Source organism: Eretmochelys imbricata, chromosome 6, assembly GCF_965152235.1.
Source record: "Eretmochelys imbricata isolate rEreImb1 chromosome 6, rEreImb1.hap1, whole genome shotgun sequence".
Taxonomy (NCBI): Eukaryota; Metazoa; Chordata; order Testudines; family Cheloniidae; genus Eretmochelys; species Eretmochelys imbricata.
The window spans coordinates 17,484,599-17,499,426 of record NC_135577.1 but is presented as its reverse complement, the minus strand read 5'-3'; the positions used below and the strand labels follow the sequence as shown (position 1 = coordinate 17,499,426).

The 14,828-nt window shown below is 51.2% G+C and overlaps 1 protein-coding gene across 2 annotated transcripts in view; it reads left to right on the top strand.

The window, feature by feature from the left end:
• Window positions 1–6,490: 6,490 nt before the first annotated feature.
• RAB3IL1 (RAB3A interacting protein like 1) overlaps window positions 6,491–14,828 on the top strand; it is a 70,319-nt gene continuing 61,981 nt past the window's right edge. Inside the window, exon 1 of one of the 2 annotated variants that reach the window (XR_013346305.1) lies at window positions 6,491–6,651. Coding sequence is in view for 1 of the 2 variants with exons in the window: in XM_077818139.1 (XP_077674265.1) it covers window positions 11,633–11,643 (11 nt within the window). In the remaining variant the exon portion in view is untranslated. Of the gene's footprint in view, window positions 6,652–11,460; window positions 11,644–14,828 lie in introns of those variants that run through there. The other variant, XM_077818139.1, reaches the window with a different exon arrangement.

Here is a 14,828-nt window from a genome sequence, read left to right as displayed (position 1 = left end):
TCTCCCAAGGTCTCTGTTTTAGCAGAGAAGAGAGAGCTGTGCTTCTCCCCCCAGCCTTACTGCCCCTTGCTCTAGCCCCCATCTGAACCTTTCCTTGAGTTTACATTCATGGGAGTTCACACAGCCTTCCACCCTCTCCTAATCCCCCAAGAGTTTTCCTTTGAGTTTCAGCTCCCACAAGGGTGCGAGAGAGGAAGCATGGTCTTGTGGGTGAGGCACTGGATGGTGAATCAGAAAATCAGAGTTCTGTCTCAGACACAGACTCTCTGTTTGACCCAGGGCAAGTCACTTAATCTCTTTGTGCCTCGGTTCCCAATCTGTAAAATGGGGATAATAATCCTTCCTAGATTCTAAGGCCAGAAGGAACCATCACATCATCTAGTCTGACCTCCTGTGTATCACAGGCCATTAAATTTCACCCAGTTACCTCTGCAGTGAGCCCAATAACTTGTGTCGAAGTGCCAGGGTAAGCTGTACTTTTGACCTCTCTTTTCATGGGCACCATTCCACGTGGCAGGCCCAGCACCTGCAGGTCTCTCAGAGTGGACTCCTGTGCTTTACCCCACGTTTAGACTGGGTTTCCCAGTTACAGCACCCCTGTTTACCAACCGTGTTTCTTTAGCAGGCCCAGCTGTGTTTGGCCCTGCTTTAAACTTCCCTGCAGGAGCTGGGAACAGTATGAAAATGCTGTGACTCCCAGCCGCTTGTTCAAAACACAGTATTAGGAACTTACCCGTGGGACCATCACAAGCAGAGAGAAAAAGGGGTAAAACAACACAGCGCCTGCACAGAGGTTGTCTTCGGTAGAGCTGAGCACTTCTCTCAAGCCTTAGGTAGGTCCCACTTGTCCCAGGTACTCCCCTGCTTCTGGGCACTGGGTTACAGTCTGCTCTTCTGCAGATCCTTCCTCCCACTCCCAGCTTCAGGCTGAAGCTAACTGTCCCCAAGTTCTTTGCTGTAAGGGCTCCCTGCTTGGATTCCCCCCCTGGGGATCAACAGCCAGCCTGTTGATCGGAGTTTGGTGGGGAGACCTTCCAAGCAATTGATGCCTGTATAGCCTGGGGTTACCCAAAGCCACTGTCTGCCTTCCCGCAGATATGCAATGTTGAATTTCTTGCAGATATGTAAATCCACCCAGGACTGAGTTAACTCCTGGCACCCCTGTAGCAGACAGCATGATAGTAATCAAACAGATAGAGATACACACCACCTTCATAAAAAATACTACAGAATGATACCTCCCGCGTTCTTCACATCTTGTGTCGGGCTAAAGGATATCTTCCAGAAAGGCCTCCAGTTCTGAGCTAAAGACATGTACCAACTCAGAGTAAGAAATCCACCTTTGTGCCAGAAGCTTGCAGTCCAAAAAGCCCGACAAACGAAGGAAGCATTATTATTCCCTTTTACAGATGGGGCATTGAGGCAGAGAGACTAAGGCCTGGTCTACACTAGAAACTTACATCGGTATAGCTATGAAAAACCTACACACCTGAACGATGTAGCTATACTGACCTAACCCCTGGTGTTGACAGCGCTAGGTCAATGGACAAATTCTTCCGTCAACCTAGGGCTGGTCTACACTAGGAAATTAGGTTGGTATAACTGCGTCATTCAGGGGTGTGAAAAATCCACACCCCTGTGCAATGCAGTTAAACCCACCTAAGCCCTGGTGTAGACAGCACTAGGTTGATGGGAGAATTCTCCCGTTGACCTTGCTACCGCCCCTCGGGGAGGTGGAGTATCTACTCCAGTACCGTAGTGTCCACTTTACACTGAAGCACTACTGCGGCACAGCTGAAGCAGGGCAGCTGCATCACTGTAGCATTTAAAGTGTAGACATACCCTAAGGGCCAGATCTGTAAAAGTATTTACAAAGGGGCACTTGATTCCCATTTAAATAAACAGGAATTAGATGCCTACATACCATTACAAATCCGGACCAAAGTAACTAGCCCATCGGTCTGTGGCATCTGGTACCTAGATGTGGCCATCTGTGGCATCTAGGTACCTAGATGTGGCCATCTGGTACCTAGATCTCGTATCTCCCAGTTCAGTTCCTTAATGTAAATCCAACCCTGCTCTCTTCCCACCTTTTTCTGAACCTGATATGGAAGGAAAGGTTCAGACAAGGATTACGTTAAGGGGCGGGGGCAGTGCAGCTCTCTCTCCTTCACTCCTCCTTCTCTCCCAGGTTTGGGTAAGCAGTGTTTCCTCCCCGCTCCCCCTCCTCTTTCAAGCTGCTTTAACCCCTGGGTTCAGACTAATCCCTGCAAAAACATCTACATGGCTCTGTGAGCAAGATCCCAGTTCCCTCTCTGGAGCCTCTGCACAGCTCTGAGCTGGCAGGAAGCACCAGCACGTTGCTAGGTCTCTCTTCAGTGCCAAGACAAGGCAGTTTCTGGCCAGCATCCACATTAACAATGTGGCACTGGTGTCACAACTGCGCCAGTCCCCTTCTCTTCCGGCAGCTTCATTTGGGACTTTTGCTCTTGAACTCTGTCTCTCATCTCAGATTGGCTCTTTCATCCAGACACCACGGAGGGGGTGCAGTTGTTTTATTGTGACAGCGGATTCATTATTGCTGGCTTCCCCTCGCTGGTTCTTCTGAAATCTGAGATCCCGATCCAAGGATCCCAGGGGGATTCTCACCAAAAACATTCCAGCCAGTTGTGCAAACATTCCACACAGCTGGCTGAGGCGGGGAGGGACGGAGTGGGCGGCAGGAGCCTGGATTTCCAGGCCCTTGTTTTCGTTCTCTTATTTTCATGGCAATAACATCCTGTCTGGGTCTGTTAGTTCTGGGCTGCCTCTAGTTCCCAGCCTGGGACCCTCAGCCCCTTTACTAGGATTTCTGGCCCCTGGGTCCCTGCTGTCCTGATCTGGGAAGGTGAAGCTGAGCCATCGATAACAGGGTCAGTTCTGACAACCCACGCTCTAACTTCCCAGAACTGAGCTGCATTGGATCTCAGTGCCCTGGAAGTGGAGGGTCTGGCTGGTTCTGGTCAGCATGTCCTGGCTCAAACAGCTACTGTTGTTACCAAGGTCAGAGTCGCACCTTGATTACAGCAAACATTGGATTCCTGGACTTTTCTACCTAGCTCATAGGCTCTGTGTGAATGTATACACACGTGTATGCGGAGACCAGAGCACTGGAATGGAGGAAGATGCAGAACCATAGATTGGGGACCAAGGGAAATAATGTCTGGCTCTACTCAGCACTGGTGAGGTCTCAGGTGGAGCACTGTGTCCAATTCTGGGCACACCCTTTAGGAAAGATGTGGATAAATTAGCAAGAGTCCAAGGGAGAGCAACAAAAATGATAAAAGGTTTAGAAAACCTGAGCTATGAGAAAAAGTTAAAAAAAAATGGGGCATGTTTAGTTTTGAGAAAAGAAGAGGAGCCAAACGTGTTAAGGGCTGTTATAAAGAGGATGATGATCAATTGTTCTCCATGTCCACTGAAGGCAGGACAAGAAGTAATGGGCGTAATCTGCAGATTTAGGTTAGATAGTAGGAAAACTTTCTAACTATACAGGTAATTAAGCTCTGGAATTGGCTTCCAAAGGTGGTTGTGGAATCCCCGTCCTTGGAAGTTTTAAAAATCAGGTTGGGAAAACATCGACCAGAGATGGTCTAGGCTTATTTGATCCTGTCTCGGTGCAGGAGGCTGGACTTGATGACCTCTTGAGGTCCCTTCTAGCCCTACATTTCTGTGATTCTATGCTTATGGTTTAGGGACTGAAATCTAGGACACAAGGAATTGAACTAAAAAGGGAATGAAAGCCTTTGCTTTTCATCTGCAATGTCCACTAGTCTCATGGTGTATGTGTGTCAGGTTACCACAGACTCTGTGCTGTGGGGAAGTCACCTGGTGAAGGTATGGGGTCACTGCAATGCTCAGGCCCCTATGTGCTGTCAGCAGATTGTGACCAAGACTAGGTAACCAGAGTGTGGCACAAAGTCTGGTCCTGCCCTCACTAAACGTAGGAACAGTGTTGTGACCTGCTCCTATGACGGGTTATAGGTGTAGGGCAGATGGGGTGGAACTAGACACTTACCACAGTCATACAGGCTGAGGGAGAGGAGAGAGAGAATGAGAAGGCTTCAGGGCATGAAGCAGAAGGTGGCTTTGAGTGTTTTAGTGGGGAAATAATTGGAAGCATCAAGGCAGGGTTGGGCTGCAGTGAATCGGACAAAGAGGTGCTGTGCAGTGTTGGCGGAAGGATAAAATACAAAACAAGGGCCTGATTCCCCAGCCGCTGCAGATGGGCCATAGGCGCAGTGGGAGCTGCTCCTGGGTAGTGGCTGAGGAAGTAGGGCCAGATTTTCAAAGGTATTTAGGCGTCTAAAGATCCAGAAAGGCAGGCACCTCACGGCATTCTCAGTTGTGCCTAAGCAGTGTCACTGCCCAGCACCCACTGATCTCAATGGAACTTGGGCATCTAACCTGCTTTGGCGAAAATCCCATTAGGCCCCCGCCTGCCTATCTGCATCTTTAGGCTCCTAAATACCTTTGAAAATCTGGCCCTTGGGCTCCAAAGAAGCAGCAATAATGTTAGTGAATCGGGCACCTGTTGGGCCCCCTCTGGGATACTGGGTGCGGAGCTGGGCACATGGGACAAGCACACGTTGCGGGGGCTACAGTGGCGTAGCTATGGAGGCGCAGTGATGCTGGCATAACCCTATAGCGGAGCCACATCCTACAGTGACGGAAGGGGTTTTTCCATCGCTATAGGAACGCCACCTCCCACAAGTGATGGTAGCTAGGTTGAGGGAAGCATTGTTCCACCGACCTAGCTGTGTTTACCCCGAGGGTTAGGTCAGCGTAACTGTGGCACTCAGGGATGTGGATTTTTCATGTCCCGAGCAATGTAGCTGTGGCGAACTACATTTTAAGTGTAGACCAGGCCTCAGATCCCCTAGTGATGGGCTCATTAGAAATACAGAGCTTGATGCGGGGAAGATGATTAAATGCAGCAGATGGCAGCAAGGGTGTTAATGGGTTTAAAAAATCAAAGGGAAAAGATTAGAGATTTGGGTTTCCTCCCGTTGAGAAAACGGAGGCTTTCGGCATTCTGGAAAGGATTGATGTTGCTGGAAAGGTGGCTCTTGGTGGTGAGAGGAGACATGGGGACTTGCAGAACTCTCTCCTACTAAGGGGAATGAGCCTATGGAACAAGTTAGAGAGGCAGGCAGTGCTGGGAGCCAAGAATAACTGAGCTCAGCAGAGACCTGGGGTTGATTGGAGAGGAGGAGGGTGTGGGGGGGGGGGAGGGGAGGGGGAAGTAGGAAGGTGGGGGATGAAGATAAGATGGTTGGGTGGGAGTGTGGGAGTGGGAGATACTACGATGGGGCCCTCTGAGCGGGGATGGTATTGAACACTTGTTTTTTATGGAACACTTTTCCATGTTGGTAACTTTTCTTGTGTACCTAGAAGCTGCCCAAAAATGTTCTGTCCAAGTTATTTTTCATTGAAGAATGAGGAGGAGGTGTGGAAAATGTACCTCACCTGTGGCCCGAAACCCAGGATCGTCTGCATGAGTGTTTTAGTGGGGAAATAATTGGAAGCATCAAGGCAGGGTTGGTCTGCAGTGAATCGGAGAAAGAGGTGCTGTGCAGTGTTAGCGGAAGGATAAAATACAAAACAAGGGCCTGATTCCCCAGCCGCTGCAGATGGGCCATAGGCTCAGTGGGAGCTGCTCCTGGGTAGTGGCTGAGGAAGTAGGGCCAGATTTTCAAAGGTATTTAGGAGTCTAAAGATCCAGAAAGGCAGGCACCTCACGGCATTCTCAGTTGTGCCTGCCTTTCTGTTGATCTTTGCTGTCTGCTGTACATTCCTCGCTGTTCCCCACCCTCACGCTCCAGCTTGTTTGGGTGCTTAGGGCTCCAGCGTTTGTCCTGTTGCTTCTATCCAGAGCTGCCCGTCCTTGGAAGCTGGGGGGCACCGTGACAGCACCAGCGGCTGTGTGGAGGCAGAACACCCAGCGAGGTGTTTCTGAACCCGTTCTGTTCTAATGCTCCTTCCCCCCTCAAGTGTCTTTCTTCTTGTCTTTGCCAGTTTGCTAGAAGCATTTTCCCTTCCAAGTCCCAGAATCCTTCATTCTGACAGCCAGCCCCTGGGAGTTAATTATTACACGGACTTGTAAGTTTAAGGGCTGCCTGGCTGAGCTGAAGATACTTTCCCCTCCTCCCAGCTGCTTCTTGGACGTACCAAAGGTTAGAGCCACAGTGGCCCCCGCTGTTGCTGCTAGGCTGGGGAGACAGGCAGAGCTGTGGGGCTTCCAGGCCACTGTTGACGATGCCCGTAGTGATGCCCTGCTGTCTGCTCCCAGACCTTGGCCTGAATGGATCCTGAACATGCAGTGGCCCAGGGCTGCCCACTGAGCAACACCCTCTCCCCTCCCATGTGGATGACATGGACTCCTGTGAGGGGCTTCGCCGCATGATCGCCCCCCTCACCCACTGCTCGCCATCACCAGCTGCAGTTGGCAATGGACGCAGGGACCACTGTGTACAGTCCGTCTGCCTTCGGCTACCCGTCCAGGAGTGAGACAGGGGCTGGGGCTGCTGAGACCTGGAGAGCTGCTGCCCTCACATCCGAATGCCCCGCGGGTGAGCCATGGGGCCAAGGGGAGCCCACGGCAGTGGAGAGGTAGGCAGCAATGGTGAGGGGAGAAGAGGCTAGTAATGAGCCAACTCTGAGGGGGCTCGGCAGGTCTGAGGGAGGGGGTGGAGCTGACCGTGGCTAGGTGCCTTGGCCTTGCCTGAGGGCAGGCTGAAAGGGCATTCGAGGGGGGCTGACGGTGGGCATAGGCTATGGGGGGCAGGGGCAGAGTACGAGGGAGGTAGCAAAGGACAGCCCATGCATTAATAGTCTGCCTGTTTTCACCTGTAGTATTTTCCCGTAGTCCAGTTGATCCAGATCCCATTGTCCCTCCTCTATTACACCATACAAGAGTTTGGGGAGGTCTTCAGCTCGTGTCCAAATGTGGGGAGTGCTGGGGGATGCTTCATACTCTTCTTCCTTTCTGGTCTAGAGGCCTCCTAAAGGAATGGGCTATGCTGGGCTACCTTTGGTGGTATTCTACAGGGCTCGTCTGACTGTCTTGCCATCCTGTCACACCTTTGGATCCAGAGTTTCTCCCCTGATCCGTGTGTAACTCCCTGGAGACCCACCTCTAGTACTGAGCTAATTTTCTAGAACTTCTGTTAGACTCTTATTTTAATTTGGTGAATTGCAGGCCACATTCTAGATTAGTCCTCAGCAAATACCATAGCTATTAGCTGCTGGACTGTGGAGCTGATTCTCCTATGGTCCTTTTGTGCTGCTTTGTGGGTGGAAAGGCTAGGGGAGACAGCCCCTAGGGAATATCCCCTGTGTAAGGGGACTCTTCTATTGGTGCAGAACTGTGAGGGTTCTCAAAGGCATGCTGGGGTGAGATGGGACAGGAACTAAGAGCAGGTAAAACAGTGGGAGGGAAGAGGTGGCCAAAATGCACTATTCTTGGGAAGGGAAGGGGTAGTCTGAAAGCACTGCAGCATGTTCTCTGTTTCCTATGGCCTGTAGGGGACCTTGGGAGACAGAACATAAATTAGAGCAGCCTTGTGGCTGCTCTGATTGACACCAGGGGCTGCACTGGTCCCACAGTGCCCCAGAATACAGGGAGCACAAAGGTACTTTCCCCCCTACCTTCCTTGTTAATGTACTGAGCACAAGGATGGACTAGCTGATAACTGGGGCCATGGTCTCCAGCAGAGGCCCAAGCACATCAACAGCAGTGCATTCCATTGGCGCTCTCATGAGGTAGTTCTGCATTTGGGACTCTCCCTCTCCTAGGCAGACCTGTCCTTGCAATACGAATACAAGCATCACATTTTCTGCACCACTTTTCCACCTCTTACCGGCGTTGTGCTCAATAACAATTCTTACTTAGCTCAGCAAAGGTTTTTGTAACCCCAGAATGCACAGAGGTTTTAAAATCACGGCGTAATTTATATTAGCGTTTCTGACCCATCCCGTTGATACTGGTACCCAGCTGTCACTGGCTGTTTTTCTCCAATCCCTGTACATTATTACATCTTTAAATTCCACACTTCCTACTGTGATCAGAAAGCTGTTTCAGCAGGCGGCGGAGGGGATACCAGCTGGAGTGATGTGTTCGTGTGACGGGGGGAAGGGGCGAGGTTGCACTTGCTGGTGCCAATTTAAATTCCCAGCCATATGCTATTTTAATCTCTAGGCCCCTTCACCAGCAGCGGGGTCCACTCTTGCAAAACTGCTTCCATGGCAGAACAGGAACCATCTGAACTTCTGCAGATCTTGGCTATAGGAGAAGGCACTGTTTTTTCACTAGTCCTAGTAATGGCAACCCCAAACATTCAGACATCACGAGCCAGGACCCCAAAAATCAGGAGATTGGTTTAAAAACACTCTTTTTAAAAAACAATAATAAACGTGTGTGTGGGGGGGGTGTCTACTTGTCTTCTGGGCCTATAGGGTGCACTCACTTTTCCTTTTCAAGAGTTTTTTTTGTTTCAGGGCTAGGAATTTACTCATTATTTTATATGAGAGCCAAGAGTCTCATGGAAATCTCTTGATTCCAGCAGCTGGAGCTTTAGGAAAAACACCAAATATTGCAAGACTCATGATAAAATTGCAAGAGTTGACAACATTGCACTCCTTCCCCTGGGCAATCAATGCCCTCTTCTCCAGCTTAGGACAGATCTGTTTCTACAGAGCTAACTAACCTATCTTGGGTGTTTGAGTGATGATGGAGTTGTGGTTAATGCACTATACTGGGATTCAGGAGATCTGGATTAAGTGCCGGGTTCTGCCACAGACCCTGTGTGATCTCGGGCAAAACACTTAATCTGTCTGTGCCTCAGTTTTCCATCTGTAAAATGAGGATGATAGCTCTGCCTGTGTGTCTTGTCTATTCAAATTGCAAGCTTCTTGTAGTAGGGCTTGCCTTTTGCTATGTGTTTGTACAGTGCGTAGCACAATGGGGCCCCGAATTTGGTTGTAATACACTTTATAATGTGTATATATACAGTGATGTTGCTTGTAGTACCTAGGCAACAACTTAATTTAAACAAAATTTAAATAATCTTCCAGACTTTAAATACAAATACTGGCTTCACAGGCTTGTAGGAGCCGACCCACTTATAGTGGCATAAACATAAACCCTGATTCCCTCTTCACCTTGCCATGTCATAGGGTGCATGGTAATTCTGCCTAAGTGAGGACTGCAGGAACAGTCCTTCAGGCAAGCAGAAATGTTTCAGTCCCCACTGGGATGGGAGGGTAGCACCCAATGCAACAACAGTGGGAAATTTGATCAAGGATATGAATCACCTACCTCCTGCTTACAACAGTGCCAGTATCACCTACTGATCTGTGTGTTATACCTCCCTCCCTGAGTGAGCTACAGTACATAATCACCAGCCACTGGGAGGAAGGATGGCCTAATGGTTGGAGCATTATCCTGGGCTGTGGGAGAGCTGGAATCAATTTCTGCTGTGCCACAGGCATCCTGTATGAGCTTGGGCAAGTCACACAGTCTTTCTGAGGATCTGTATGTGGCACAACCCTTTCCCCCCAAAACAAAACAAAACCAAACCAAACCACCTCTGGCAGTGAGTCTTAGAACATGGGTCTGCAGACTTGAGCTCACAAAGCTTGCGCAAGGGTGCTAAAAACAGCCATGTAGACCAGTGGTTCTCAAACTTTTGTACTGGTGACGCCTTTCACAGAGCAAGCCTCTGTGTGCAACCCCCTTTATAAATTAAAAACACTTTTTTACGTATTTAACACCATTATAAATGCTGGAGGCAAAGCGGGGTTTGGGGTGGAGGCTGACAGCTCGCGACCCCTCGTGTAATAACCTCGTGACCCCCTGAGGGGTCCCGACCCCCAGTTTGAGAACCCCTGGTGTAGACGCTTGGGCCTGGACTCTGAGGCCTGGGTGGGGAGGGGTGGGTTTCCCAGCTGGAATGGCCACACAGCTATTTTAGCTCCAGTAGTGTGAGCCCAAGTCTGAGAGTCTCGATTGCTGTTTTGTTTTGCCATGTAGACATAGCCTCTGTACTTCAGTTCCCCATCTGTACGATGGTGATAACAACACTACACTAACTCACAGTGGTGTTGTGAGGATAAATATATTAAAGATGGTGAGGTGCTCCTTTGCTACGGTGTTGGGGGTCATATAAGTACCACAGCCAGACAGAGAGACTGCCTGCCTGCCCGCCTGATAGGTCCTTTTGCTCAAGCATTCGCTCATGCTTTTAGTGCTGAAGGACCCTGAGTACAAAGTCTGCTGTTGGTCTGTAAGGGGAATCAGCTACGCCACAGGGCTTTGACTGTCCATCCAACCCAGACAAGCTCTTGGTTTTTAAAGTTTCCTCTTAAAGACACTAAACTCCATGGAATTCAGCTCAGGGAGGAGGAGCTGGACTGACCCTTCGGGGGGTCATATCTCTAGGTCTGGAAAGTGTAGATTGTGTAGACTAGATTCTTGGGCTACTAAACTGTCCAATTCGGCCCTTACAATGGGTGTAGAGAAACCTGAGACATTAAGAAATACAGTAACTCTATAATGTAATTATCATCCTGCAGTTATGGGCAGATGCTTTCCTTGCATAATACACGGAGGTCAATGGAGGTGTCATGCACAGATTAGCCACAGAATTGAGTCCTAAACTGGGGTGGGGGGGAAAGACCCACACAATTCTGCTTTAATGCCTGCCATTTGCATTTGCCTGAACAAAGCATCAGCATTATTCAGTCTCATGGTTTACCCCAGAGCACACAGATGACGCCAGGGGTGCTGGAGCAATTTGTATAGCGGGGGTGCTGAGAGCCATTGAACCAAACTGTAAACCCTGTGTAGGACGGAAACCGCTTCGAGCCAGGGGGTGCGGTAGCACCCCCAGCACCAGCACCTCTGGATGAACTCAAAATGCCCAGGATGCTGTCAGCCAGGCCTCCCCATTGATCTTCCTCATTAGCATCCCTCTCTTCAGGGAGCCCGAGGAAACAATCTGCGCTGTCAGCGTCTGTGCTGGGTGCAGGGAAAGGAAAGCAGAGACCCTTCCTGGTGAATTTTGAAGCCAGCCCATACAACTGGGGGGCAGGGATCTTTCTCCTCCATCTTCCACGGGCAGATCTCAGTCTCCGGGCACGACTGTCGCAGTGATTTTTGAGACTGGGGGTCCCTGCGATGCAGCGCGTGTGTGTGTGGGTGGGGGAGGCTGCGCTGAACGCACCGTCAGTGTCTGTGCAGGGGAGCTGCAGGATGCCCGGCGCGTGGATGACAGGCGAGCCTGGGGGAGAGCCCCGGGCTCGCGGCTGAATTCTCAGTCACATGAGGCTCGGGGAGGGGGACGTGCACGCTGCAATTGGAGCCGCCCAGAGGTCATGTGACCTCCAATCCCCTCCCCGCCACCCCCCGGCGGCGGAGCCAGGCTGGAGCGGCGGCGCGCGGCGGGCTGGGGTTCCCGGGATTGCCGCAGCGCCCGGCTGCAGCGCGGGGCCGGGCCGTCGCCGCTGGCCCCCAGCCCGGCGCAGGGATGGCGGCAGCAGCGCGCCCGGCGTGAGGGGCCGCGGGCGGCGCGGGGCAGGGGCCGGAGCCAGCATGTGGAGCGGGTAGGTCTGGAGCCGGCTTCCTCCCTCCCCGCCTACAAAACTTTCCTGCGCCCCGGCCCCCTCTTTCTCGGGAGGGGAGCCCCCCTCCCCCGAGCGCGTCCGGGGTGCGGCTTGTCCCCTCTGGCCGCAGTGGGACCCGCAGCGGGGATGCCTCTCCCTGAGCCTGTGGTGGCCTCCTGCTCCGCCTGCGGCGCTCTCTGGGGCGTGCACCCCTGGGTGCTCCTGGTCCCTGCTCATACGTGCTGGATCTGGAGGTGCTGCCGCACCCCCTGGCTGGAAGCGGTTTCCATCCCATGCAGGGTTTACAGTTTGGTTCAATGGCTCTTCGCACCCCCACTGTACAAATTGTTCCAGTGCCCCAGCCCTGCTCCAAAGGGCGCCTGCTGTGGGGGCCCCAGGCTGGGGGGGTGGAGCGCTCAGCGGTCACCTTTCCTTCCTAGCCCGGTGGCAAGGAGTGAAACTTGCAAAAGGTCTGAAAAGGAGGAGCGGAAAGTCTCTGAGGACGAGCGAACGGCCCTGGGCAGGTGCGGGGGGAGAAACACCCGATGGGGTCGTTGGGTGCCTGGCTCTGCGTCACTAGCGCTGGTCCTTTGGCTCAGAGTTTGGATGTTGGTGCTGAATGAATGCTCAGGGTCTGTTCCGGAGCAGCTGGTTATGGCTCCGTCAGTGCTTGAATGGGAGCGCTGTGAGGTTGTGCGATCCCTTCTGGGGACAGCCTGCCTTTAGGGAGGGAAGGAAGGAAGGAGGCTTCTTACTCCCCCCAACTTCTTGTCCCTGGGACTGTGATCCCAGGGACCCACTTTCCTGTGTTATCTATCCCATCCCCTGTCTGTGTGCGTGTGCAAAGAGGGATGGATGGATGGCAGAGACTTTTGATTGTGTGGGCGGGGGGTCTGTTTCCCTTGGAGTCTGTAAAGGTTTAGACCTGCTCAGACCCAAAGTAGGGAGCATGTTAGAACAGCAGAGGAGGAGCAGGGGGTGACCTGACCTTAGTTTCTGCAGTGTTCATAAAGTTTCTAGAACCTCAAATCCAGGAGGCTACATTCTCCTGAGGTCACTGCTACCTTCGACTGTGCCCTGGGCCCCGAGGAGCAGCCAGCGTGTCAAAATGAGTTGTGCAGGCAGCATGGAGAGAGATATGCCCTCTGTAGTTTCTTCTTCTTCCACGTGGAAACTGTGTTTATTCACTAGAGATTATTTTCTCCCTCAGAAACTGCTCTTTAGCTGCACAGTGATGTGTCTGCATGAGAGGCTGGGAAAGGGGCAAGGCAAAATCCACAAAGCAGGGGAAAGCTACCAGTGTGAACAGAAGAACGTGAGGGACAAGAGAGATGAGAAACTGATGGGCCACAGGAATAAAGAGAAACGTGGGGGAGAGAGAGCGCTAAACAGCAAAGAGACAGGGTTAATACTGAAGGGTTGAGAGAGAGTTAATGGTGATGAGAAAAGGAGATGAGATGGTGGGGAGAAGAGTCATCTGGGGAGAAGAGTCATCCTTGGAATTTTGGGTCCGATTCTGAATCCCGCTGAAGTCATTGTCAGCATTTCCACTGACTCCAGTGGGAGCAGGATTGGGCACCTAACGAGGAAATAGTTTCCTAATATGAAAACTGCCCCTGGTTTTGTTTTTGTTTTTTAAAGTGTGATCTACAGACACTGCATTGTTCGCTCATGGCCTCTGGGCAAGTTAATGTGGCGTGTGTGTGTAGTACGCTTGCCCCGGAAAGAGTAAAATATGGGGGACTTTACAGCTTCCAAGCAACTAAAACTACACCATCGCTAATAGTGGCATCTTCAGGAACAGTTCTAGTTCAGGTTGCCCAAGTGTTTCCAATCTAACCACTGGTTTTGAGTTTCTAATAACTGTCAGCACGTGGGTTGAATTTTTCAAGGTCTGATCTCTTCTAAAGTGTGTGTGGAGTGTGTGTATAAACTTTGAACAAGGCAATGTACCACAATAAAGTGCCAATAGAGTATATTTATGTGTGGCATCTTGCATATAGAAATACTGGATGCTACTTAACTATCAGCGTATACCGAACACCCCAGCCTGCTTCCCGGCTCTTTGCTGCCTGTAAAGCAAATATGAGAAAGATGAACTGCATGCTACAGTATAGCATCTATTGTTGTGGCAGGGCATATGCCTTTCAGAGGTGTGTTACTGAGTGCCTGAGCAAGTCCGGTGAGGCAGGTGTGTGTCGAGGATGTACGTGGAGACTGGTTGGCTGCTTAGTGCTAAATCAGTATGGACAACACTCTACTTTCGAACCACACAGTGAATCCTGCCTCCTGCTGTCTCTGCATGTGTGGATTTCAGGCTGCTCCGTGGCAGGAGATCAGAATAGAAGAGCCAGGATCCCCTTGTGAACTCAAATGCAGAGTTTAGCCAGAGAGACGCGCAGGCAGTTTGTACAGGAAATAACTGTCAGATCAGCGCCACAGGAAACGAGTGGGGCCTGCTGGAAAAAGTGTGGATCCTGCACATTTTTCTCTTTTTTTCTATATAATCCAACAAAAAAAAAAAAGTTTCTAGCTAGTGTTTCCTATTGAGAAGAGCCTTCAAAACACCCCCCACCATCCTACAGAGCACAGGCTCCAGCCAGACTGACAATAGCAACAGCAAAAGGACTGAACCTCCATCACCTTCTCGGTCTCAGTGAAATGTTGGTTTCAAAGCCCCATCAGGGCAATATAGATCAAGGCTTGACTGCCGAGTCGCCTGGGTACTTCAAGATCCCGTCTACACTGTAGCAATGGCTGTGCTGGGGGACTAGTTACAGCAGGGTTGTCCCACGACATGGGGAGCGTACTGATCCTTCTTGCAGTGGAGCTAGGGTCGAACTGAGTTAGGGGATTGCAGGGTTCCTCAGCAATGTGGTTATAGTGTAGGCAGGACTAAAAATGTCCATCATGACGCTGGTTTGTTCATTCGCTACTTTGCAGGCTAGGTAGGGAGGGGTTTTCCCAATCCCTTCTCATTGTTGGCCCATGGGCAATGTGGCACCTGCCCTCAGAGGAGAGACTCATGTTTCCTTTGTTTAACACCTGTCCAAATTGCTTGTAGGGGAGCTGGGGGGCTGACTGGTCACAAAGTCTGCCCCCTATTCCTGGATAGTCAGCCCTGTGCTATCCAGACTAGCAGGCCTGGGGCTGGAAGCTAGAGCCTAGAGCTCTGCACCCTGGCA